At 45.0% G+C, this 26,920-nt stretch overlaps 1 protein-coding gene across 3 annotated transcripts in view; it reads right to left on the bottom strand.

Moving 5' to 3' along the window:
* RAP1GDS1 (Rap1 GTPase-GDP dissociation stimulator 1) overlaps nucleotides 1-26,920 on the bottom strand; it is a 629,061-nt gene that overhangs the window by 275,488 nt on the left and 326,653 nt on the right. For all 3 annotated transcript variants that reach the window (XM_085641163.1, XM_085641161.1, XM_085641162.1), the window contains one exon: nucleotides 8,598-8,723. In XM_085641163.1, the coding sequence (XP_085497289.1) occupies nucleotides 8,598-8,723 (126 nt within the window). The remainder of the gene's footprint in view (nucleotides 1-8,597; nucleotides 8,724-26,920) is intronic.

Below are 26,920 nucleotides of genomic sequence, written 5' to 3'. Positions count from 1 at the left end.
TTGCACATATTTAAAGCAAAACTGCAGCTAAAAAGGCATTAATACTAAATATAAAATGATTATTTGATCAAATAAAATGTTGGTCTCCTCATAGGACTGCAACAGATCGATCCTCTGAAGTAATTGTGAATGGTTACCCTTAGGGAGAATGAGTAGCATATTTAATTGATCACACCAGTAAATATCTCAATGTGCCCCCTTTTCTGACTAAATGCTGCACATTTGTGCTGGCTGAATATTCAAGGCTAAATAATTTTTATAGGTAAACGAATTATTTCATTGTGTATGTTAAAGTAACAAAGAAGTCTAGAAATTATTTTATCTAAGCAAACCGTGTCAGCACACAGACTTTTACTGAATTTCCAGTTTCACCTTACTAGTTTAAAATGACAAATGTTCCATTATAAATAGCATTGCTGATCTATACCGGTATTGTTATCAAATATCCCTTAACTGTACCCGTAAGAGATCTTCTTGGTTTCAGCAAATGAAAATGAAATAAGTCAGTAGACAATATGAGCAGCCCTTAGCTCGATTGCGTAATGTGCACTCCAGAGAAAACATCACGCAAAAACATTAAAAGGGGGATCGAGCAGGGTGGCTCCTGAGAGGTGAGCTAAGGAGAACGCCTATATGCGTGATCCAGGAAGATGGAGGGGCCACTTCGACACACCTAGGCTGAAATAAATGACATCTTCGGACAATACAACCAAACGCTTTACACCCCCCCCCCCACCCTTCAGCTCACTATCACTCGAAGATTACTGAATAACTTCCGCCGCGGAACCTCCTGAGACTTTCCCAAACCCAGAGGCTGGCCCTCAGAGATGCCATAAGGCTAGAGAAACTCATGATGGTGGTCGAACAACGTCCAACAGGTAAGGCAACTGGCCCGGGTGGCCAACCGGAGGAGTTTTACTTGGTGTATAAAACCAGACAAGTCCACTTCTACTCACTGTCTTTATGGAAGTGTTCAAGATGGGGGTCCTCCCATAATCGAAGACACACCCCAATTGTAGTGCTACCCAAGGAAAACCATGACTCTACGGATTTTTTCGGTCGCACTGTCCGCTAGCAACGATTAACACGGACAGGCAGATCCTGAGGAGTCTCCTAGCGCTACGCATACAATTGCCTACGCTGGCCAATCTAGACCAGTGTGGCTTTATACCCGGCCAAAGTATTGCACTCAATATTCGGAGACTGATCCATGTAATGGGCCAAGCACGATTTGGAGACAACACTAATGGTATTTCTTTCAACAGATTTCAAAGAAGCATTTGATGCGAGTTTGTAGCCAGATCTGTTTGTAGTGCTGCAGACTTTCGGGTTAGGTCCCAATATCCTACAGTGGATCAAACTCCTATATGAAAAGACCACAGAGATAGTCCGCACAGGTGCGGGGGTGTTGGATGCGTGGCCCATTGGGAGGACGACAAGACAGGGCTGCCCTCCTCCTCTTTGCCCTAGCAATGGGACTTTTAACTCACGCACTGCATACAAGGGCCTCTGACTGGGGCATACGATTACCCCACGCCATCCACATTGTGTCTATGTATGCGGATGACACATTAATATAGCTCTGCAATACTGAGCTGTCACTCTCCCCCAGTGATGGCGCTTTTGACACAATTCTGCCAAGTATAAAGAATGTCCCTTAACTGGAGTAAGTTCTGTTTGTTCCTGTCAGACGCAGTAACTGGACCGATTTACCAGGATACCATGGGAGGCGGATACATTTCATACTTCGGAGTGCAAGTCTACAGGAACAAAACCAGGCTGCCCGAAAATCCATGGCCTTCTGATATGTGCTGCAGGTGTCGCCAATGGGCAGGACAGTCATTGCTAAAATATTATTGCTGCCGAGAGTCCCATACTATTTTGTGTTGTTACCGCTCATCCTTTCAGGTATATTCATTTGGGACATTGATGCGTTGCTCCGACAGCTGGTCTGGGGCCTGAGTAGGCACAGAGTGTCACTTACTATGCTGCAGCGCCTAATCGACGACTTAGACCTAGGGGCCCCACACTGTGAGGCATACCACTTGGCAATCCAGCTGCAATGGGTAATGAGGTTGCTGGCTCCGGGGATACCGGATATCTACAAAGAAATCCAAAAAACGCTAACCCCGCTATCCTTTATGAAGCACTCTTGGTAGGGGTTCTCTACCCCCGCATACCACTAGGGAAGGGAGAGTAATCAGGAACTGCTGGCAGCGGTTCCTGAGATTCGCTAAACTGGGTGTGGTGTACACCTCAGAGATCCCGCTTTAGGTCACACCACGATTCAAAGCACTGGTCGTGCGCCATTCCCACAGAGTGTAGGGAAAAGCGAAAGTACTGACAGTGGGTGATATTTCCAACAACTGGAAGCCTTCATACCTACGACTCCCTTATTGACCAGTGGTAGCTGGGGCAGGGCCACTTCCTCACGCACTTAGGGTGATAGTGGACACATGGGGTGGAGGTGAGGAGTAGCCACAAACTGACACCGCACTACGTAGACTAATGATGCATTGGGCAGATGGCCACACCAGAACACTCCTTCATGGGTCGATTTAGGCTTCCTGCACAAGCGTTGTGACTCACTCAAACACAAATGGGAGAGGGCTCTGGACTGCACAAGATTTTAAGATATACCGTGAGTGTAATGAAAAACTCACATTTTAAATATAATCAATTTAATAATTTGCAGCAAACTTATTGACGCCAAGCCATTTGGTGAAAATGTATACCGAGTCAAATGGACATCGGAGTTCATTCACATGAGCCTGCAACTTGATGACATGCCCCAAGACATAAGGACATGCCTACTGGGCCTACAGCCATGCTCAAAAGAACCAACATACTGCCTGATTTATTGATTTAGGAATAATACTGGCCAAAAATGCCATCGCCATTTCATGGAAAGTGCGGAAACCCTCTGACAGTGTAATTTCCCATCGGAAGCAGATAGAGATTTGGAGTTTGGGTTCTCTGAACTCACAATTTAAAAATACATCTTTGGTGAAGTTGGTTTTTAAATTGCATGTTGGAAAATGACACTTTTAGAAAGTGGGCATTTCCTTGCTTATCCATTCTGTGCCAGGCTGATAGGACTTCCTGAGCTAGAGTGGTGGGAGAAGTTGTCACAGACATCTAAATAGGTCTGTGCCTGTCCTCACACAAAGCGGTCTCCAACCCCCTGTAGTGTGTCTGGAGCCAGGTCAGTTAAAAGCAAGGTCTTGTGCATTACAAATAATTTCCTTTGAAGTTTGCCTACTTTAAAGGCAGAAACTGGAATAAGTACTGGAGTTGACACACGATAACTTCATAACACTTCAGGATTTAGGACATTCTGCCAGGAAAAGGAGCTGTGTTACTGTCAGGAGGGACTATCACTTTACGGTTTGCTTTGCTGTGTTGGCCTGCTGATTCTGTCGTGGGCAGTGAAAGACTGGACTTTTCTTTCTGTATCCTGCCTTCCAAGTTTCTCTAAGTGCTTGAGTTGAGCTTGCCTCCTGTTAGAAGTCTCAGGGATATTAAAGACTTTATCTGCATCTTGTTACCAGCAATTTGGCTCTACTGCTGTAGCCAAGTGCTGCCAAAACCAGTTCTGGGCCCTTGGAACCAAGTGGTTGTGCTGTAATCTCCAGAAAAGTGTTACAACAAACAAATGATGGACGGAATGCTGTCAATGCAGACATTCTCCCCCAGTCAAGAGATCTGGGTTAAATCCATCGTTCTTTTGCCCACTACAGTTCGGGCTGGACTGTTCCCATGAGGCACAGGGTCAGACTGATTTGCATATGGCCATGTCTGAACTGGGGTGGCAGAGTGGGCTAAAGAACGGTGATGGATTAAACCCAGATCTGTTGACTGGGTGTGAGTGTTTGATTGGTTCTGATGCTCCGTCCATCACCACCCCCTTTTGTACCGCTTTGTTCGCCATAAGTTGGCAGGGTATGCTCAGACGTGAGTCCCTTGCTCACTTTGCCACTGGATTCAAGCAAGCCTGGCTGAAGACGGCTGAAATGCCAGAAACCGGTCCTAGGAAGCTTGTTTCCGGTCCAGGGAAGACATGGCTTGGCAGTTCGGGCTGGACTGTTCCCATGAGGCACAGGGTCAGACTGATTTGCATATGGCCATGTCTGAACTGGGGTGGCAGAGTGGGCTAAAGAACGGTGATGGATTAAACCCAGATCTCTTGACTGGGTGTGAGTGTTTGATTGGTTCTGATGCTCCGTCCATCACCACCCCCTTTTGTAACGCGTAATCTCCAGAAAAGCACACCAGACGGCATCTCTGACGCCATTGCCTGCACCAAAGCTGTGGTCATCGCTCATGAGGAGCACGATGCATCGACCATGACGACATCACAGCCCCGGCCTCACAGACGACATCACTCCACACCGCTATCGAGGCCACTGCCTGCACCAAAACCCCCAGCACCGCTCGTGACGAGTACGACGCATCACCTCAAAGACATCCCAGCGCATGAAGTACCAAAGACAGCGCCATCGACTCCGACGCCGCTGCCTACACTGTGGCTGAGGGCGCAGCTCGTGAAGAGCACGACACATCACCTCGTCTCACATTGCAGCTGAGGGTCTGCTGAAACAGTGCTTTAGCACTGATACCAATGCCTGCACCGAAGCCGTAGTCACCGCTCGAGAAGGGCACAATGCATCGACCGAGACAACATCGCAGCCACAGCCCCGCCGCCACCAGTGCTCCTGACCTCAACATTGCGGATCTTGATCACCAGTGTGTGCGACTCAAAGGCCTCAATGACTAATACCCGACTTATGGAACTGATGCCTGCTGACATGGGCGATGCCTCAACTTCGAATTTAATTGTAAGGTCCCTGAGGCCTCTTCACTTCCAAAGGTACTGTTTGACGGGTCTGTCCAATGCCGTATCACTGAACTGTTGGATTTGTGTTGTTCACAACACCACGATAGCCCAGATTGGAGCGATCAACTTCAAGAAACTGTGTTTTTAAGTTTATTCTTGCAAAAATCATATCTTATGTTTATGTTGGATTGTTATCCTTTTGGTCTCGTTTTACTCAGATAAATATTGACTAATCTCTAAACTGGTGTGGAGTCCTTCTGTAGTGTTTTCACTGTTACTGTGTGTGCGCACAAATCCTTTAGACATTGTCTCTGAGATAAGACTGACTGCTCGCGCTAAGCTACCAAGAGGGTGTCCAGGGGTGATCTTAGCAGTGTAACTTACTTACCCTTACTAGAGTGAGAGTCCCTACTTGGAAAAGGTGCATACCAACTGTCAACTTTCAAAACCAATTCTAGCACATGGCCAGTACGATCACCCAGAATCCGCTCACTATCTCCTGATTCCCTCTTCCCCCTCATTGACCACACAGACACTGAAACAATGTGCATCTGCGGACATTTGTAGTTGTTTAATTGTTTAATATTTACTGGCCAATATTGGGAGCAACAATTGCCCACTGTAAATATCGATTGACACAAGATACTTATATACCTAACCTGGAACAATTTATTCTGTATTGCATCAGGAAATGTGAACGCTGTATGATGCCAAGGAATTTTGGCAAAAGCAACACGGATTCAAAAAATTGGCGATAACCTGCCTTTAACTTCCATAAATAGAACCTGCAGTACCAATGGAGAGACGTTATAAACAAGCATTGGCATAGCCAATAGGTCTCGCCTATGTAAGAGCTACTGGCTTTGTTTCAGCCATGCTGTACACCACCTTGTTCTTCAATATGGCTAAAAGTTAGTGGCGTAAAGTAGAGTAGCGAAAAGTGTCATGAAGTAGAGTGTTGTTGAGTAGAGTGTGAAGTTATGGAGGGGCCTAGAGAGTCGTGGACTGTCGAATTGGCATAGAGTGAGGTAGCATAGTGTCGTGGAGGGTCATAGAGGGAGTAGTGTCGTGGAGTGAAAGGGCATGGAGTAGAGTGTCGTAGAGTTGAGTGGGGTAGAGTGGAGCAGATGATCAGAGTGGAGTGGCATAGAATGTTGTGGAGTGCCGTAGAGGGTGTTGAGTAGGGTGTTGTAGATTAGAGTTGTGTAGAGCGGAGTAGATTGTTGTAGAGTGGAAAGGCACAGAGTGGAGTATTGGAGTAGAGTGAAATAGCATAGAGTGAGTAGAGTGGCTCAGAGTGGAGTGGCATAGAGAGTCAGAGTGGAGGGGGCATGGAGTGGAGTGTTGTAGGGTGGAGTGTGTCATAAAACAGAGTGAAGTAAAGTGGCATGGAGTGGCATTGAAGGACTTGTGTACAGCATTGTAGACTGGAGTTGTGTCGTAGAGTGGCATAGAGTGGAGCAGTGTGTTGTAGAGTGGAGTGAAGTAGAGTTTAATGGAGTAGAGCGTCAGAGTGGAGTGTTGTAGAGTGGAGATGAGCGGACTAAGGTGAAGTGGTGTGAAGTACAATGTTGCGGAGTAGATTGGCATAGAGTGCATTTATTTTGAGTAAAGTGGGGTAGATTGCATTGGCGCAGAGTAGAGTGACGCAGAGTAGAGGGCAGTGATGCGGAGGGCAGTGACGCAGAGTGCAGTGATGCAGAGTAGCAGAGTGCAGTGGCGTAGAGTAGATTTTTCAGAGTGAAGTGGTTCACAGCAAAGTGGAGTGGTGCAGGACAGAGTGCAGAACAGAGTGGCGTAGAGTCATGCAGAGTGCAGTGGCGCAAAGTGCAATGGCATACAGTGCAGTGGTGGAGAGTAGCATAGAGTTCGGTATCAGAGTGTGCAATCTTGCAGAGTACAGTGGCAAAAAGTGGCGTGGCGAAGAGTGGCGTTGCATAGAGTGCAGTGGTGCGTAGTAGAGTGGTGTAGAGTACATTCGCATAGAGTGATGCAGAGTCGAGGGGGGTAGACTGTAGTTGCATAGAGTGGAATGGTACAAAGTAGTGTGCAATGACGCAGTGTAGAGTGGAGTGCCATAGTGGGAGTGGTGCAGAGTAGCGTTGCGAAGTGCAGAATAGAATGGAGTGGGGTAAAATGAAGTATGGCCTGGTAGCACACTGCCATTACAGCCAACACATCTTCAATTGAAACCACCGTTACATTTGCACAAACATGCAGTTTTACCGATGAAAGTATACAGTGCACAAACTGTGTGTGGAAATGTCATTACTTAGTGTATTGATTTGCTTTGATGATGCAGTCACATAAATCCTCTCACTTGGAAATCAGAGAAAGATAAGTAAACACCAAGCACCCTTGGGAGCCTGACATTTAACCTCTGTCTTTGAATGCACAGCAAATGTGACAAAATAAGGTAATCTGGTAGGCTTCGACATAAAACAAAACCCAGAGTGAAATGCACTGGAATATTTTCAGCTGCATCTGGTGCTGGATGAAGAGTCTATGGCGAGCTTGGAGATCAGTTCTAGTTTCCACATCAGCAGCCAGCCTCTCTGCTGAACCTGGTACCTACTGGGGGGCACAGCATGGGATTCACTGAAACCGCCTGCTTAAAGGAACGGAAGTTAGCCACAGTGTGAGCTGGCCGTAGCACCCATCACCACCCCACTTGCCTTTGAATCAAAGAATGAAATTTAAGGAAGCAAACTGTTTAATATAGAAGTCCTTTGTCTGAATCTCAGCACCAGTAAGGCAATAACTGACTAGTCTGAATAAGGAACTCCAGGCTTTCACTTCATCTACTGAAATTGAAAATATGAGTAATGGTATGATGTAAGGCCTTCTAAGAAGTGCATCTCTTCCTCATTATCATAGCTCTCTGGCTAGTTCCAACCTATTCAGGACTAAGTGTCCTTGTGATAGTGTTGACGGGACACTGGTTGATACTGGGTACAAGGTAACCGAACATACAGTAAGGCAACATTTGAGTAAGACTGCAAGAGGAGTCAAAGTTCAACTATAGTCCAGGTTTGCATCAAGTACACGCTGATCAAATGGAGTGATGGAGGGTCAGAAAGTTACTCCAAACAGACTGTCAAACTCGTCAATCACGCAAACGCCACTGTCATGAGCCACAGATTTTATCCATTCAATGACAACAGCATAATCCATATCTTTTAGTGCTGCATTTTCAGAAAAAGTAATCAGACAATTTTCAACCAGAGGTCAATCAATATGCAATTACCACGAATATAAAAAATTCACAATGTTTTAATATGAATAATAATGGCATAATTAAACAGCATGTTTACAAAAGATAACCAAGATCTTGTGGAATTAATGCTTTCAGGGCAATATAAATAAATACATTCGTAGAACAAGGAATTAAGGTTGATCTGCCTGATCAGATTACTGTAGTCAGTCGACACGTTTCTGTCATGGTGACTGGGAATACTGGAAATAATAATTCCAGAGGAGGAAAGGGACCTTTTCTTTCATAACTCAAAAAGTAACAAATAGCTCCTGCCATGTACTCAGACGCTTTTTTATCTTTTTCCTACAAATATGATCAGGAGCAGGATCTCCAGCACACCATAATATAATCTAGTACCCCGCCCCCTGTACAACAGGTCACAGTTTATGTCAGTTCATGATACCATGTTTAGTTACATTTTTTTAATAAGTAAAAAAGATAAATAGGTCAACGGTAGAGCAGTTAAAAGCTGGAAAGTGTGTATTTTGTTATTTTCACACTTACGGCTATCGTAGCATATATTTCCAAGGGCACGTCCGGTTTGTAGCAATACCTCCTGGTCTTTGGAGTTTAGCAGCTGTACCAGGGGAGGAATCAAGCCTGCATCCACACATGGGTTTCTCATAAATTCTGGGGAGAAAAAAAAAATTGCATTTAGTTCACCTGAGGGCGTTGCTCTTTTTCACTGGCCTATGAAGCTTTTCTTTTGTTTTCTCAGTCTTCATTCTTCAGCCTAGGTTACAGGTGGGGGTGGTTAAATTCTGATCCTCTAGATAACTTCTATTTGCACAGGGATCAGAATTACTAGATTTATGGTAAACCCACCGCCACCAACTATTCTCCCTGAAATTTCAATAGGCCCAAACTGCCAAAATGTACTAGGAGAGAAACATGGTAAATTTGACACTGGAGGAATTCACAAGGTAACACAAATTCCTTATGTAATTCCTCATTTTCCAGAGGTAAACATACAACCAGAGGGTTTTTATCTCTCCCAGTAAATACCAAACTGTGAGAAATTGGGTTGTTGGTTGACTGGGGTTGTGAGCCCTGGTCAAGCAACAGCCACAATCGCTTGCAGGGTTAAACACGAAAAGTCACTAAATTAACCTGTGCTTAACCCTTGGTAGCTTGGCACAAAAAGCATTCAGGCTTAACTTAGAGGCAATGTGTAAAGTATTTATGCAGCACACAAAAAGCAATAAAGCGGAAATACAACACAAAAAGAATCCCAAACCAATTTAGAAAAATAGAGTAAACTTTAATAAATTATTTGACACCAACACAACAAAAATCAATCAGTAGAACCGGAGTTATGAATTTTTAAAGTTTTTAGTAAAAGCGTGCACCTAAAAGATCAACCCACCAACTGCGAACATCTAATCAAACAAGACTGGCTAAAAGTTGAAAAATATGGCCGACTGTAATGGAACCGATAAATTAAAGTAGACACATGGTATGTGGAGGAACTATTTTTTATTAGCACCCACCGGGAGGAAGTTCTCATGATGGACCTAACATTCTTATGGATGCATCACACTTAAGGAGACAGGTTACAACAGAATCCTATATAATCATGGTTATATCACCCAATCATCGCTTTCTTTTAACTTATTTTAGATTGAACCTTTCGCATTGGCTTTTAGCAGAACCCCAGGGGCAGCATAAGGTGGAAGGTCAAGGGCCATGCTTGTGCATTATTTTCTCGGTCCAAAAAACAGTGCACTTTATTACTTTTTGTGATCTTTACCAGACCCAAAGACAATGTTAGATTTTACCGTTGTGCAGAGGGAAGGGATATTGGCAGGTAAAACGAGCCCTGATCAACCTTCAAATGTTACTGTCCCTCAAAATTTGCTTTCATGTGGCAAGCGTTTTGGTGGGTGCTCTCAGAAATAGGAAAAAACTTTGAACAGCTGGATTTATGCATAGGTCCTTTCAAACTGAATCCTTTTACAGTACTTAAGTATTGAAATTATGTATTTAAGTTGAAATGCACTTTTTAGCCCTGTTTTTATGCATGCGATGTACTTTTGTGTTTTTTATTTAACCAAATAATGTATCGATAGATTGATTGACACTGGAGGAATTCACAGGGAAACACAAATGCCCTGTGTAATTCCTCATTTCCCAGAGGCAAATATACAACTGGAGGGGTTTTAATCTCCCCCAGTAAATACCAAACTGCGAGAAATTGGGTTGTTGGTTGACTGGGGGTGTGAGCCCTGGTCAAGCAACAGCCACAATCCCTTGCAGGGTGAAACACAAAAAGTCACTAAATTAACCTGTGCTTAACCCTTGGTAGCTTGGCACAAAAAGAATTCAGACTTAATTTAGAGGCAATGTGTAAAGTATTTATGCAGACCATAAAAATCAATAAGGTGGAAATACAACACAAGGAAAATCCCAAACCAATTTAGAAAAATAGAGTACATTTTAATAAATTATTTGACACAAACACAACAAAAATCAATCAATAGGACTGGTGTTATGAATTTTTGAAGTTTTTAATAAAATCTTGAACTTAAAAGATCAAAACACCAACCGCGAACATCTAGTTGCACAAGACTGGCTCAAAGTTGAAAAATATGGGTGACTGCAATGGAGCCTAGTTCGGATATAAGAAGTGGATTGGACCTAGTCAGCGCTTACCTTTAGACTTAAAAAAAAATCTTGAGAGAAATGTTCTGAGAAGGAAAAGTTCCGCGGGGCAAGGTGTCAGAGAAGGAAGCGTCATTATTCGATAGGCAAGGTGCAGATATCTACGTTTGAACTTAGTCTCTTAAATGCAAGTCAAACATTTCTAGCGAGACAAGGCAGAGTGCTGTAGCCGAAAACAGTACCACAAGGTTGGATAAACCTATGGCAAAAGACCACAGAAAAAGATTTGCTGCTGTGAAGAAGAATGTAGAGGGAGTAGCTAAAAAGTCCATACGAACGGCAATGCACCTCATGCGGATAGGCAAGCAGATTGGTCCTGTTACATTGGCTAATACCCAATTGGCAGATTTAATTTACTTATAAGTCTTTTGTAGAGTGGTATACCATATACCCAGGGCTTGTAAATTAAATCCTACCAGTCGGCTTGCATAACTTATTGTACCATTAACTTAAGTAGCACCTTAAAATATTTCCCAGGCCTGCCACTGCAGCCTAAAAGCAGTTTTAAATTGCCCTGTTGACTTGGCATTTAAACCCACTTACCAAGCCTTAAACCCCTCTTTTATTCCACATGTCACCCCCTAATGAAGGCCCTAGTTAGCCAAAAGGATGGCTGCTGTGTAATTAAAAGGTTGGTCATGTACCTTTAGGTTTACATGTCCAGGTAGCGAAAAACTCCTAAATTCTTGTTGTACTACTGTGGGGCTACACCTCCCATAGGTTGACATTCGGGATTCCTTTTTACATTGAATAAGCTGTAGGTCCTAATGGGGAGCAGGCAGCTATGTTATGTTTGGTATCTATAAAATTGTAATGATAGACCCTCTTTAATAGTAAAGTCGGATATTTCATTATAATTTTGAAAATGTCACTTTTAGAAAGTTGGCATTTTCTTGCCCTTAGCTCTTTTGTGCCGGCAGCCTGTCTTGGGTCATATGACTAGATGTAGCTGGCAGTTAGACGTTGTGAGTTCCATCCAGACAGTCACACAATAGGGATTAGGTGTGCCTCAATGGACCATCTGATGGCAGGATGAGGAGGATGAGCTGAGTACAGCCCCACTTGCAACTAATTAGCCTGTGCTCTGCCTAAACAAAAAGGGCCTAATGACCCCACATTATCACTGCAGCCAACCTGGAACCAGGGCAGGGGAGTTGGGAAATTCCATGCACTTCAAAGAACCCTTCCAGAAGCTGCTCCCACCTCCCAGAAGGGTGCCAGGGTATAAAAATAGATCTTCAGACTCACTCTTCAGTTCACTACTGGACCTGTGGAGGGATTCTGAGGACTACCTGCTGCTGTGATCTGCTGTGCACTTTGCAAGACAGATGCTGTACCTGGAAGTACTGCTTTGCTGTCTGGAGCCTGCCTTGAATCCTCAGAGGCCAGCCCTGCTATTGAGCCCTACATCGTCACCTGAACACAGGACTACCAGAGAGACTCCAAGGGCTCGTTTGCTGACCTCCTGTTCAAAGCCACAGGGACTCAAAAGGCTCCCACCATCTTGCTCACACTTGGAACCAGCCTGAGTGAGTTCTGACACCTAAGAGGCACCCCTCAAGTCTTGGATACTTGGTTTTGGTGCTAAATGTTCCCAGATGTCCAAAACCCAAAACTGAGGACCAGAAAGAGAACCATGGTTTTGAAAGAACACGAGCACTTTAGCACTGGTTACCATGGGTGAGATGTACAGAGTCATAAGGTCAGTGGAGGGTGAAAGGCAAAAGGTTTGGGGATGACCCTGCAGAGAGGGCCAGGTCCAACACACACCTTGCGGTATCAGTATTTCTGGGGTGTGGTAAATATTTCTCGGATAGCATGCCATAAATTAGAATAAGAATGAGGTGAGAATTTCTCACACATTTTTAACCCAAACTGCAGTGAAACAAGTATTCTGGTACCTGCTGATCCCCCGGTGCCACCCTCGGCTCTCGGAGAGTTTAGTAAGTCAATCACAGTTGGTGAAGTGCATACATCCATCCTGAAATCTGCGACGAGTAAGCAGAAGGGGTTCCAGCTGAGCTTTTAAAATGTAATTTAGACTTCTGGGCCCCCATGGTCACAAACTTCTTCACAGCTGCATTTAATGGGGGCCTGGTAGAGTTTTGGAAGGAATCCGTAATAGTCCCCATCTTTAAAAAAAAAATGAGAGAAACTCCCCCCACAAATGATTGCCCTATCTCGTTGCTCGATGCCACAGGGAAAATATTTGGAAGGATAAGTCTGGCAAAATTGGAAGCCTGGGCAGAAGAAAAATCTTTTTTCTCAGAAGCCGAATTTGAGTTTCCCCCTGAGCTTGGGTACTACAGAGCAAGCCCTAAATCTGACCCTGATTTTAGGTAAATATGTGAAGGCCAGGAGAGGGGCCATACACATGACACCCTCCTGTGCCTTTGATCTAGTGGACAGAGATACCCTATGGGTTATCATGGGGTGAGCAGGAGTTGACCTGGCCATATTGCACGTCTTTAAAGGCCTTCAACAGGACACCTATATGCGGGTAGGTTATACCCAAAACGGAGACCATACGCCTCACCATTCAAGTTAGTCAAGGTGTCAAACAAGGTTGTGTATTGGCTCCTTTCTTATTTTGATCTTACATTAATAACCTGAATATCTTTTTTACCTCTTGTACAAAAGAAGTCCCCAAAATTGGTTTACGTCCAGTCCCTGTTCTTTTGTACATGGACACCATGGTTTTAATTGCTTGTACAGCAACCTGATTACAAGCACTTTTAGATGGTTTTAATCATTTTGTGCAAGGGCTGAAGATTAAACATACTAAATCCTATATTATCACCTATGGCCTGATACATACCAGGACGAAAAAACATTTTATTGGTGGGAGACTCCAATCTTTAAGACAATTTATTTTTTATCTGGGTATCTTATTCAATGATGACATGAAGTGGAAAAGATTTCTCACCCAGAAGTCTCAGTTCATGGAGGCATCGTGCAAATCAATTTTTATGTTTGCCAGAAACTAGGACATAACCCCCAAAATAAATGAGCATGCTTTATAAAAGCTAAAGCCTCGTTACTAGCAATATGGGGCTGGCGTTTAGGAGTACACGGCAGCTAAACCCCAACAGGTGGTGGAGAAAACATTTTTAAATAGGCTACTAGGAATTCCAAAATCTACGCCAAGCCTTAAAACACACAATGGATTGGGTGTAAGCTTCCTAGAAGATAGGGTAGCTCTGGCCCCTATTTTACTATGGATTAAAATGTAGTCCACTCATGAATTGGCTTTTTCACGCAGAATAGTAGAGGACTTTCTATTGCAAAGCAATCAGAAAGCAGTGCCATGGCTTAAGTATGTTAAAAATAGTTTTCAAGAGCTGGGATTAAGTAGTATTTTCGAAAATCCGGGTACAAGGTGCAGGTCAATAAAAGGTTCTTTATAAATAAAGAGGATGCTAGGATCATGAAAGCACTCGATATGGTACCCATTCAATCATACGTCCAACCTTCAACCACCCAAGACATGGAGCCATACTTAACATAGATAAAGGCATTGGAATTTAGATTTTATCTTACACCGTTAAGAGTGAATACAATTGTATTACCTAGTGGCCTTCCCAATTGCTGGCCCCTTGTTCGACTCACTATCGTGTTGCCCATGCGATGGGAGGTCACTTCAATCAATAAGCACCTTATGCTTTTTTTAACCGTGTTTACCTCTTTCAGGAAACTGTTCCTTCACCCGATAGTCAACGGAGGAACTTTTAATACTCATCATGAGGGTATGCACTAATTACAGCATCTTGAGTCTCCTCTGATATGCTTTGCAGTTCTGAATTTTATCACTCAAGCGCCGAGATTAAGGATGAAATATGCATTGTGATCCGTGTTTTTGCCTTTGAAGCAGGTTCCCCTAGATTACGTAGTATAGATTTGTTTGGCATTAAGGGATTCCTATAGGCAATGTGAAATTTGGGTATGATCAGCTCGGTAGTGCCATTTGTAGTAATTTCATTTATTATTTTAAGGAGGGCAAATATTTTAGCTTAAATGTGAAATTTATTACAATTGTATTGAAGTGTGAAATCTCGGTTTGTGCTTTCATGGTCAATACTGACCGAATAAAGAGGATGATAATGATGACGTCACCCTTTCCTAGCCCATTATTAAATACGGCTTCAGCAGTAGCATTTCCTCTAAATACACAAGTTAAAAGCCAGAAAAAAGATTACCACTGTATGGCAGCACATTTCTCTCAATAAGGAACTAATAAAATAAAAATGATTAGCAAATACAATAAGTATAGCCAAAGCGAACTTTTGGTACATCTAGAACGACAACAACGTAATATCAGAATTAAGAAGATAAACCACGCACAGAAATGCAGCACTGAAAAACTACACCAGGGAGGACCCGCTCTTTAAAGTAATGGAATTTAGCCAGCTTTGCAAACCTGGTTAATAGGCAATGATCAGATGGAGTTAAACAAACATTGTATTATCTCACTATAAGAGACAGGGGCTCTGGGGAAGATTGAGACAAATGGATGTGCTGTTTACTGCGATGTGAGAAAGCAAGAGAAGAAATCAAACTCAATATTATGGGATGTCAAAGTAAATATTGTAAGGCAAGGAAGATTTGATATTTTCAGCATCCACCAGTTGACCCTCCATTCTGTGAAATGCATGACCCAATTAGTGATAAGAAAAATATTTTCATAAGTATTCTGAAGACCTGATCATGAGCTACCTTGGTATGCAATTGCAATTATATAGCATTTACTACCCCATACGAGGCATTTAAGCGCTTTTCGGTAAGCAGCATGCTACTCTGGACCCCAAAGGATTAGTGGTGGATTAGTATAGGGAAATATAAGCTGTTAATTTGAGCGGTGGACTTGCGAGTCTGTTAGTTTGATCGAATAGGATAAAGGAGGGATAGAGGAGGGAAGAGTCTAGAAAGGGTTATTAGGGAGATCATAGTAGTAACATGAGGTTTGGGATGAGTCAAAGGAGGAATACAGGATGGAAGAGTCTAGAAAGGGTCCTAGTAGTAGACTGAGGTTTGGGGTGGGTGAAGGAAGGATAGAGACAGAGTCAAGAAAGGATCATAGGGAGATAATGGTAGTAGAATGAGATTTGGGATGAGTCAGAGAGTGGAGGATATATTGAAAGAGGTATAGGATGAGAAAGTAGTGCATTGGAGGGAGTGGAATATATAGATACATAAGGTGGTTTATTTAAAAGCAATCACATTACAATTGGAAAATGTTGAACCTGAGTTGCACCTCAGCATCAATTTTGAGAGTGCAAGATTCTAGTACAGCACCTTCCAAAATGTTGTGATCAACAAGGCTACAGAGTATAGCTCAAAAGCCAGTTCTTGATGGCCAATATTAAAAACCTTATAGCGTCGCTGGTATTAACTAGAGCAGCAGGCACCGACAACCTTCCGGCCGTCATAATTAGACCACTGTTTCTGCTTATGGCCCCTTGCTTGGAAGTCTGTAGAGCAAATGGGTAGTTTATTCTGCTGCTTTGTAGACTTCCTGCCCGCTTTCGACCAGGAGGCCTGGAACTGCTTATGGAAAACTCTGGTAAAAGAAGATATCCTAGGATCCGTCTACCTTTAATACAAAAGTTGCATTTGCACAATTGGGCACAGATAGCTATAGATACGGAGGGGACATTGACCCAGAAAATCCCAATTACTAACGGGTTGAGGCAGGGATGTATCTAGACCCCCTTACTCTTTCCCCCCATTTATAGCCAATTTGACATCAGTTTTAGGAGCTGCAAAAGGAGTGAGCCCTAAAATGAATGGGAGTCATACAGCGTGTATTTTGTGCATGGACTATCTTGTGATTATGGCTCTAACAGTGTTAAGCTTGCAAAGGAAGCTGGATGGGTTTATGGAATACGGTAACTGTAAAAAGTTAGTGGCAAGCATGGAGAAGACTAATGTTCTGGGCTTTGGCAGATAATCCATAAGGTATGGGAGGGCACCTACGTCCCAAGGAGCTGAAATTTGTCAATGAATATAAGTACCTAGGAGTATGGTTCTAGAAGTATTTAAAGTGAAATGTTCAGGGGGCGTGGCTTGGCCGAGCAGCAAGATGGCCGCTTGCTAAAGGGGCTCTGCCGGCCGGACTCATACTCCTTCACAATCCTTGCTAGTACTGGGTGCCTGTGAATCTTGCTATTGAGAGCCAGCCTCTGCACACTGCGGTGAACACGATCATCCCTTCCCCGTGTCAGCCTGCGGCTCAGAACGGCAGATACGGACTGGGAGACGTAGAGGTGGTGCGAGGTGAAACCAACCAGCTGCTGCTGCACCCTTAACGGCGCTCTCTGCCCTAATGCCCGCCCCACCCGCCGAGCCGTATGGTGCCGCCGCCATCTCTCGGACGCACCTATCCTTAGACAACCAGCAGTGGATAGCCGGAAAACTCCATGCGGGCTGGCTACATTGCGCAGTATATAAATACGAGCTGCCTGGCCAGACGGAGGCCTGGAGGGAGGTGAGGCCTACGATCTGCTCCGTCAAGTCAGCTGCTGCCCGAAGACAGAAGACCGAGCAGAACACACACGGCGGCTGCCGTTCACCCACCTTGTTACAGCAAGTCCCAGCCTCAGCGGGGACGTGCGTCACGCGGGTGATGGCGGTGGTGATGACCGCTGCAGTGTCCCGAGGAGAGACGTATGCACCTCCTAACTGTGCACCATCCTGCGAGTTGTGACCGCAGGCCCGGCTGAGATGGACTCCGGCCACGTGAGTAGGCCTTGGGGCCCAATGTTCCTTTAATTTGGGTGCGGGCCTCCACTGCTTCGGGGTGTCGCATTGAGGCGCTCCCCAGGTGATAGGAGACACCTGTTAGCTTCTTGCTCGATCGGGTCTTTGCAGGCCCTGGGACACGGCGCTGGGGGGGGGGGAAGTGAGCAGGCGCTGGAGGAAGGCCGTGGTGGTGCGGGGTGTTGCAGTCCCGGGCAGCTTCGCTCTCCACTGGCACTGGGGTTGCTGCAGATCCGTGTACCCTTCCCTGGCTGGACTTTAGTCGCCTTCCCTCGCTCCCTCTGGTGATCTTGGGCCCTAAACAAGCCAGCTGCTGCGCAGGGCCTACAGTCTAATACGCGCCTCTCCCTGACAAATTAGCATCCTGAGGCTGCGATAGCACAACAGAGCGCACAGACCACTCCGCCCTGTCCCAGTAACATCACCAACTTACACCATGGGGAAAAATGACCCTAAGCAGTCCAAACTGCCATTTGAAAATAAACGTCACAGCCGTATGGGAGATACTAAATCTGAACCCGAAACTGAACATGTCCAATTTGACGACAAACAAGAAGACCTGCGAACCATCATGTTGGAGGTCCGCACACACCTTAGATCTATGGACACCAAACTAGACTGTAGTGTAGTTCCTATTTCCCTTATAGGCTCTGCGCATTGGAATAATATACACTATAGTTGTGGCATAGGACTGAGGTCAGTATGCCTCTATGGAGTACATTGAACTTAATTACTTTGTGTGCCAGCTAACTCAGAGGCCACTAGAAACTCCTTGAATAAACAAGGGAGTAGTTTCTGGCAACCGCATAAACATGGCAACTTTGTTTCCCTTAGAATCGGAACATGTCTCAGAATCGTGGAAACAACAGAACAGTTTCACTCCGTCAATCGTGCATGCTTAGTTTCTTCAGAGTTACACAGAAATAGATAGACGGGCGTTTCAATAAAAGGATTTATTGAACAGTCTTGTTTCTCGTGTAAGAGATATGAGCTGTTACAATCACAAGACAGTATGCGAGATATAATGCGTACAGCGTAAGCAGTAAGAAGAAATAATACTGCAACAGCATTGTCTTCTAGCTATGACATAATTCATATACACATACATAAATAACATAGGCTAAAAAGTGGATACTCGTTTGATATATCTAAATCGTTTTACCCCAGTGTACCTTACCTAAGTGTAGTACAATGTAAGAAATTAGGTGCTGTATTCTATTGTATGATATGCTATAGTTTTGCATATGCCAAGTTTGTATGCCAAGAGTCCCTCTAGGTTCTACTCCGCTCCATACCTTAGAATGAGAGAGGTGGGAATCTCTTTCCGGGTCTCAAACTCTAACACCCCGCGAAGGGAGTCAGAACACTGGAAGCTGGATTCTCTGCGAGCAGGGATGACAGCGTCTGGTCAGTGCGTAAGGCGGGGACTCGAATTCTTCCGAACCTGCCGTGGCGAGCCGTATCGAGCAGGGCAGCCGAGCCGTGGTTTGCCATGGTAAGGGAAGGTATATTTATACCTGGAAGGTGGTTAGGAATGTTAGCATTGACGTAAAGTCAGGCAGAGGAAGACGTCATGAATGAACCCCTAAGGAATAGTAGTTCATACATAATAGATGAGTTCTTGGAGAAATCAATAATCCTAGCTAGGGTAAGTCCCAATGGCTTAAGGGTCTGGTTTCTAAGAACTCGTTGCGACGTTGGGATGGACGGATGTAGGCTATCATTGCCTGTATTTGGATAGCATGGCTAATGCCTAAACAAGGACTGGGATTCTATGCCTAAATAAGGGCAATGCTAATTGTGCCTTTATAAGGACATGATTTAGGAAAACCTATGTACGGACATCTAAATCGAAACACAACAAGACGCTCTTGCATTTCTGCTAGACATGGTAAAGAGTCAAGTGAAAACTCATGAAACCAGACTAGACGCACTTGAGAACCGTGCGGCGGAGGCACATGAGTATCAAGTGGACTCTAAAGAACACCTCCTCAACATGGAAAGAGTCCTTACGGTGATCAAAGCGAAAAACGAGGATTTGGAAGTGCGCTCCAGGCGCAACAATCTACGCATTGCCGGAATTCCAGAAACCACAGCCATACCAAAAATGGAACCATATGTTGAAGCTTTGTTACGTGATCTCTTCCCGACTGCACTCTCCGCAGTATTTGTGGTAAAACATGCGCATAGATCTCTAGGTCCCAAACCGCCAGTCGGTGGTACACCTAGACCCATAATAGCGTGATTATTAAACTACCGCGACAGAGATATTAAAAGCAGCCAGAGAACACAGCCCTATCAATCATCAAGGCAATAACATATCCATCTTCCCAGACTTCACTCCTTTGGTCCAAGTCGCACGGAAAGAATTTCGCCCCGCGAAACGCCTGCTACAACGCGCTGAAATCCCGTACGCAATGCTCTACCCAGCGAAACTGAAAATCTCGCATGACGGTCAAGCACACTTTTTCACCGATGCAAAGTCTGCGCACAAGTTCGCTAAACATTTCTGCTTTAGACAGATTTCACCCCGTGCGTCTCACCAAGCTGATGTGGCAGACAGACTCAGCGACAATGATTAATCATGTGCACATGTTTGCAGGACATATGACGTTATACCTGCTTCTAGCCATCCCAACCACTACCTGTCTGCCATGTGACTGATGCCCAAGGACTTGTACACTTACGGCTCTCTGCCACCTGTCAATACATGCTCCCTGTGATGATCAGTCAATCCGGCCAACCTGCTTCTTGCGCAGGGCAGTTCGCCGGTAACCCATGGCCCCACAGGGAGATCTCCCATGGTTTACACTGTTTGTTCTTTTTCTGGGTTTGTTCGGGAGGGGAGAGGCAGAGGAATCTCAACCTAATTGAGGGGGTTGGTGTGGGTGGAGGGGTGGGTAGGGTAACCTGTATGTTTAAAATGATAAATAAAAATAAAAAAAATAAAAAGAGATATGCTCACCTAGATTCATTGAAAGTAACAGCCCTTACCTAAGTAAGTGGTCTGAAAAAGTTTAATCGAGATTATGGTAAGATGTCCCACAGACCAGTGTTGAAAGCCTACACAACCATGATTCACCCACAATTTCAGTACGGAACCAATCTGTTAAGCTTCAGTGGTAAAATTGTTGGGAACTTGAGGAGGGAGAAATACCTAAAAAGCGTACTGTTATGTCCAAGTTCCTCAATGATACATGCAGCAAGAATGGAAACCGGTATGACATCATGGAGCTACCTTGCTCGGGCGGCAGCAGTTACATTCAGTCAGCACCTGAATATGGGAGCGGGGCAAAAGGTAGAATTATGGGGCAAAAATGGGATTTCACTCAGTGAATTAAAATGGGCCAAAGGTGTTTGGAAAACCCTTGAGACCATATGTAGAGACCGGAGTGCTAGGTTATGCACTCAGAGTTTGCACATGAAAACTACGAGGTATGATCTTTGAACCTTAGCAAGGGAAATTAATTGAGAATATGATAGGCAGTATTTACAGGGGAAGCCTTCAGTCTAGTTTATGCTCAAATCTTAGAGAAATGAAGAGTGGTTTCCATACATTATTTTCTTCCCAATCATTGGTTTAGGCATGAACTGCTAAGGTTGTTAATGGGCATAAACACTTGTTATAGTAGTGATAAGATAAAAATGGCAAAGATAAGTGCATCTGGCAAATGTACATGTGCCTTGGGTGCTAAATGTAACAATTTTCATATTCTTATAGATTGTCTAAAATCCTTGTCCCCTCCCTAAGACTATTTAAAAACTGCTTTTCTTAAATGATGGTATGCGTAACCATATGCAAGTTCGAGCGCACTTAACAGACATGCATCATTTTGATATGGCTTTTATGGTTACCACAAAACAAATTAGGTGGATTTTAAAACTGGTTGCCATTTGTAAAGGGTTTTAAAGAATTTTTATGGTGATGCTAGTGGTTTCTCCATAACCCTATGAAATTATCTTCTGTATATATTTTAGGTGAAAATGTTTTTATGAATCTTATGAATGGGCTCTTATTGTTATAAGTGTTTTAATGAGATTTAGTTGAATGCATTTAGTCTTTGCTGGTTACTGGCTGTGTGTTTATGTTGTTTAAAGACCAAGGGTCAAGTTAAAAAATCTTGACTTGCAAAAGGAGGGATACGGGAGGGAAGAGTCTAGGAAGGGTTACGTGGGAGATCATAGTAGTAGACTGAGGTATGGGGTGGGTCAAGGAGGTATGAGGTAAGAGTTAAGAAATTATCTTACTGAGATTATGGTAGTAGAATGAGGTTTGGGATAAGTCAGAAGGGAGGTGGAGGATATACTGAGAGAGGTATTGGATGAGAGAGTAGTGCATTGGATGGAGAGGAGATTTTTCATTCATAAGGTGGTTTATTTAAAAACAAACATTACAGCTGGAAAATGTAGAACCTGAGTTGCACCTGGGCATCGGTTTTGATAGTACAAGATTTTGGTACAGCACTTTCTGAAATTTAGTAATCACCAAGGTTGCGGAACATAGCACATACCCGGATCCTTGCACCTCAAGCAGGTATAATAACTAAAGTTGAACAAATGCCAATGTTCACAGTAAGCTGCAGAAATATGACTGGATTAATAATGTCTATGAGCCAGTGGTTATTACGTGACATTACATCGCTGAAAACGCCGCACCGAGCTCTAAGTAGAAGTCCATTGAGTGTATTCCATTTAAACATTGCAGGGCATTTACAATTAAAATCGAACACTTCCAATACATTGATATCTGCTTAAGTAATAAAGACACCTGTCCATAAACACTCTAAACTCAGATGTGCATTTCCAAGATTACTACAAATGTATAAAATAGAGGATGAAAGTAGGACGCAAATTTACATTCACGAAATACAAATTCTGAACTATTTTGAAACAATTTTAAAATGCGGTGGCTAATCATTTCTCACATAGTCTAGAAAGCAGGGCCGGACTGGGAACCAAAACCGGCCCTGGTAAAGTGCTCGGCCGCCACCCTTCGCCCCCAGAGGGGGTTGGGGGTGCCGCCGAGCTCTTTGCCAGCGCCGGTTTTCGGCCGATTTTGTTACAGGGCCGATTTTGCAGCTATGCTTTAAAAACGGCCCTGTAACAAAAACGGCCCCCAGGGGCCTAAACCCGGCCCCAACCCGTTCGGCGCCCCAGGGGATTGCCCAGTGCCCGCTACGGCCGGTCCGGCCCTGCTAGCCAGCACCTCAAATGACTGACTTGGGTGGTTGCAAAAAGGCTAATGTAAAGTTCGTCTTTGTTTTGATCTTATTTTAAGTTGTAAAAGTTTTTATTGACTTTATACCAAACTTGCAAAGACATTTATATAATTAAAGTATATAATATCGATCTGATTTATGCAGAACGTCTCTCAGGAACCAGATTAGGTGAGTTTTTATAAATTAGAAATAATGCTTAATTCAATCTATCAATCAAGATTTATAAAGTGTGGCTAATCACCAAATAGTGTATCCATGTGCTTTCAGGTCTCGAAGTCTCATTCAAGCAGCAGGTCTTTAGGGCCCTACGGAATTCCGTGAGGTGATGGGTTGGAGTTGAGTGGGGAGGCTGTTCCAGGTCTTTCCTGCAATGTGGGAGAAGGAGCCTTCTCCACTTCGGTTTAAGAAAATGCGGGGAGTGTGGACAAGTGAGAGAAAGGCGAAGCGTAGTCATCACCATGGTTAGTGAAGTTCAGGCAGTAGTTGATATAGGTGGGTCCCCGGCTCTGTAGCGTTGTGTGCGTGGGTCAGCAGCTTGAATTAGAATCTCTTCTGTACGGGGAGCCACTGGAGTTGTTCAAGGTGGTGTGTGATGAGGGTTTGTCGGGGAAGGTAAAAGATGAGTCTAGCTGCAGCGTTCTGTATGGTTTGAAGTCTCTGTAGGAGGTGTGCAGCGAATCCTACATAGAGAGCGTTGTCGTAGTCCTATCGGCTGGTGATGAAGGCCTGTGTCACAGTGTGTCTCGTGTGCAGGGGTAGCCACTTGAAGATCTTATGCAGCGTGGGCAGAGTGAGGAAGCAGGCGGAGGAGACGGCGTTGATCTGTGATTTCATGGTGAGATTGCGGTCAATGATGATTCCAAGGTTCCTGGCGTAATCGGAGGGAGTGAGTGCGGGTTCTAGGTCTGATGGCCATCAGGAGTCGTACCATGTTGTTGCCGAAGATATGTACTTCCGTCTTGTCCGTGTTCAGCTGTAGGCAGTTGTTCTTCATCCAGTTGGCGATGCTTTTCCTGCATCTCTGGAAGTTGGTACTGGTGGTGGTGGGGTCGTCTGTGAGTGAGAGGATGAGATGGGTGTCATCTGAGTAGGAAATTATGTTGACACCATAGGATCAGAAGAGGATGGCCAGGTGGGTCATATATGGGATGAAAAGCGCGGGGAAAAAGCAGGTAATAGCCTTTGGTTTGGAGGTGGGAGGAAAATCCTGTGTTCTTTCGTTGAGGAAGTAGATGATCCATCTGAGCATGTCTCCTTTCATGCCAAAGTGGTGGAGTCTTTCGATCAGCGTGTGGAGGGATACAGTGTTGAAGGCTGCCGAGATGTTGAGGAGGATCAGAGCTGCTGTTTGTCCTCAGTCAAGGAGGGTTTGGATGTTGTCACTGGCTGCGATCAGAGCAATCTTGTGCTGTAATTGCTGCGGAAGCCAGATCGGTAGGATGTGAGTAGCTGGTTCTGCTCCAGAGGTGTCACGAGTTGCTTGCTGATGATCTTTTCCAGTACCTTCGCAGGGAATGGGAGCAGGGAGATTGTCTGGCAGTTTCTGAGTTTGCTGGAGTCGGCAGAGGGTTTTTGAGTAGTGGTCCAACTTTGGAATATTTACAAGCGTCAGGAAATATTGCGGTTGTGATAGAAGTGTTGAACAGGGTGGTGAGTTCCTGGCCGATCCATTTGGTTTCAAAGATTGAAGTTGTGGTGCGGGCATGGTTCTGTGGAGGCGGTGTCCTGGGTGAACAGGAGGTTCCAGGTGGTAGGTCCATGGTTTGTGTCGGATGCGGTGTTGGCATTTCTGTCGAGAAAGTCCATAGGTGTGGGTTGGGGTTCAAAGTTTCTGTATATGGTTGCAATCTTTTCATGGAAGAAGTCGGCAAGGTTATCGCATATCTCTTGTGAGGGTGTGATGTTTTCGCTGGCAGACGGGTTGGAGAATTCTTAACGATGTTGAAATGTTCCTTGGTATTGTTGGTGCTGGTTTTGATGTGGTATTCTAGAGCTGCCTTCTTTGTTGCCCTCAACAGACAGTAGTAGCGGTTGAGAGAGATCTTGAAGGATGCCTTGTCGGAGGTGTCCTTGATGACGCGCCATCTCCTCTCCAGCTCTCTCCTGTCTCATTTCGCTGTTCCGAGTTCGCGAGAGTGCCACCCGGCCTTTTTAAATGGGAACGATTCTGTATGCTCAATTGGGTGCTCCAGTCATTGAAGTTCTTAATTCCCTTTTTGAGGTTGGCGGCGGTCCGTCCAGCTGTTCACTGAAATTTTGTTCCACCTGTGGTTGGGAGCACTGGTCATCTTAGGGGTGACTGTGCTGGGGCTGGAGATGCTGAAGTGGAAGATGGAGTGGTCGGTCTATTTGAGTTCTGTGGCATGGCTGCCTTTGACACGGTTGCAGGAGGAGAAGATAGGGTCCAGTGTGTGTCCTGCGGTGTGCGTAATGTTGTGGACTATCTTGGTCAATTCGAGGTTCTTCATACTGTCGAGGAGATATGCGGTGTTGCTGTCCTTGGGGTCATTGAAGTGGAAATTGAGGTCACCGAGGAAGATGTAGTCCTTGGAGTCCAAGTCTAGGGGCGCAATGAAGTCTGCGATTGTGTTGCAGAAGCTGGAGCGTGGCCCGGGGGTCGGTATGCGAGGGTGCCTCTGATCGCTGTCTTGTTAGGGTTGAGTTTGAAGTTGAGGTGTTCCACAGGGATGTTGGTGTTGTCAGTGGTGCATTGTATGGTCTCTTTATGGATAATGGCTGCTCCACCTCCCGGCTTGTTGGTGCGGTCTTGGTGAGTATTTTATATATGTTGGGGATCACTGTGGCAATGTCTGGGGCAGATGTGGGGTTGAGCCAGGTCTCGGTGAGGAAGACTAGGTCTGTGTCGCTCCTGGCATAGTGTGGCGAGAGGTCAGAGGTGCTTTGTGGCATGACGGTGGTTGTGCTGGTGCAGGAGAAGGCACAGCTGGTGCAGGAGAAGGCACAACTGGCGCAGGAGAACAGTCCTACTTTGGAGTGTGGTGCGGTAGCAGTGTTTGCTGAGTCATCCCATGCTCAGTGAGCAAAGGATAGTGCTGTCATATCTGTGGATGCGCTGGGGACCAGGAGTCCTGGCGCCGGGCGTGGTCCCGGCTTGCTTTTGGCACCACCGCGCTGTGGCCTCCATTTAGTAGGTCCAAAGAGGCGGGACGGGAGCTGTGAGGCAGTGGGCGAAGCTAGGAGGGGAAAAACCGGATGGGAGCGGCAATGAACAATGAGGGAAAAAGACAAGGAGAAAAGCTGAAAAATGATGGAAAAAGAAAGGAGAAAACAGTAAGAAAACAGGGGAAAAGCAATCAGAAAATGGGGTAAAAAGCAAGGAGCAAGCAATCAGAACACAGAGGAAAAGCAAGAAGGCAATCCGAAAACGAGGGGAAAAAAGCAATCTGAAAATGGTGAAAAAAAGCTCAAAGAAAGCTATCAGAATACAAGGGAAATGGCAAGGACAAAATGCAATCAGAAAACGGGGGAAAAGCAAGGAGACTACAAGGAGCAAGAGCAATGCAGTGTTGCAGCAGACGGGTAGGGTTGGGCCATGGACCTGCTAAATGGGGTCACACAGTGGTCTCCGTTACGTAGGCCCTGGGAGGAGAGAGGGGTGCTGGGAGGTGGTGGGCGGGACTAGGCGGGAGGCAAGAAAAGCGAGCGGCAGGCAGAAGCAGCAGTTAACAACAAGGGAAAAGACAATGAGAAAATCTGAAAAAAAAGGAAAAAAGTAAAGCGAAAAAGCAAGGAGAAACCAATCAAACAAGCATTGGCATAGCCAATAGGTCTTGCCTTTGGGACCTTATAAGTGTTTAGCCATGCAACAGTTGCATAACTAAATACTTATAAGGTCCCAAAAGCGAGACCTATTGGCTATGCCAAGCGGCCATGAAAGTGATCGCGATCAAACATCAAAGCGGCGAAAGTGAAAGTAATCGCGGCCAAGCGCAGCGCGCACGCCCACCCACTTGCACTGTAGCTCTAGGCTGGCCTGGTAGCATTTTTTGGAGCCCTCTCAATAAGTCTCGCCAGACCAGCGCATGCGCTGGGTCAGGCGAGACCGTAATCAGAAAACGGGGGGAAAGCAAAGAAAAAACAATCAGCAAATTAGGGAAAATGCAAGGAGAAAGCAATCAGAAAACGGTGAAAAAACGAGGAGAAAGCAGTCAGAAACCAAGGGCAAAGTGA

This window comes from Triturus cristatus, chromosome 2_2 (genome assembly GCF_964204655.1).
Source record: "Triturus cristatus chromosome 2_2, aTriCri1.1, whole genome shotgun sequence".
NCBI classification, from domain to species: domain Eukaryota; kingdom Metazoa; phylum Chordata; class Amphibia; order Caudata; family Salamandridae; genus Triturus; species Triturus cristatus.
This window is presented reverse-complemented; position numbering and strand designations above follow the sequence as displayed.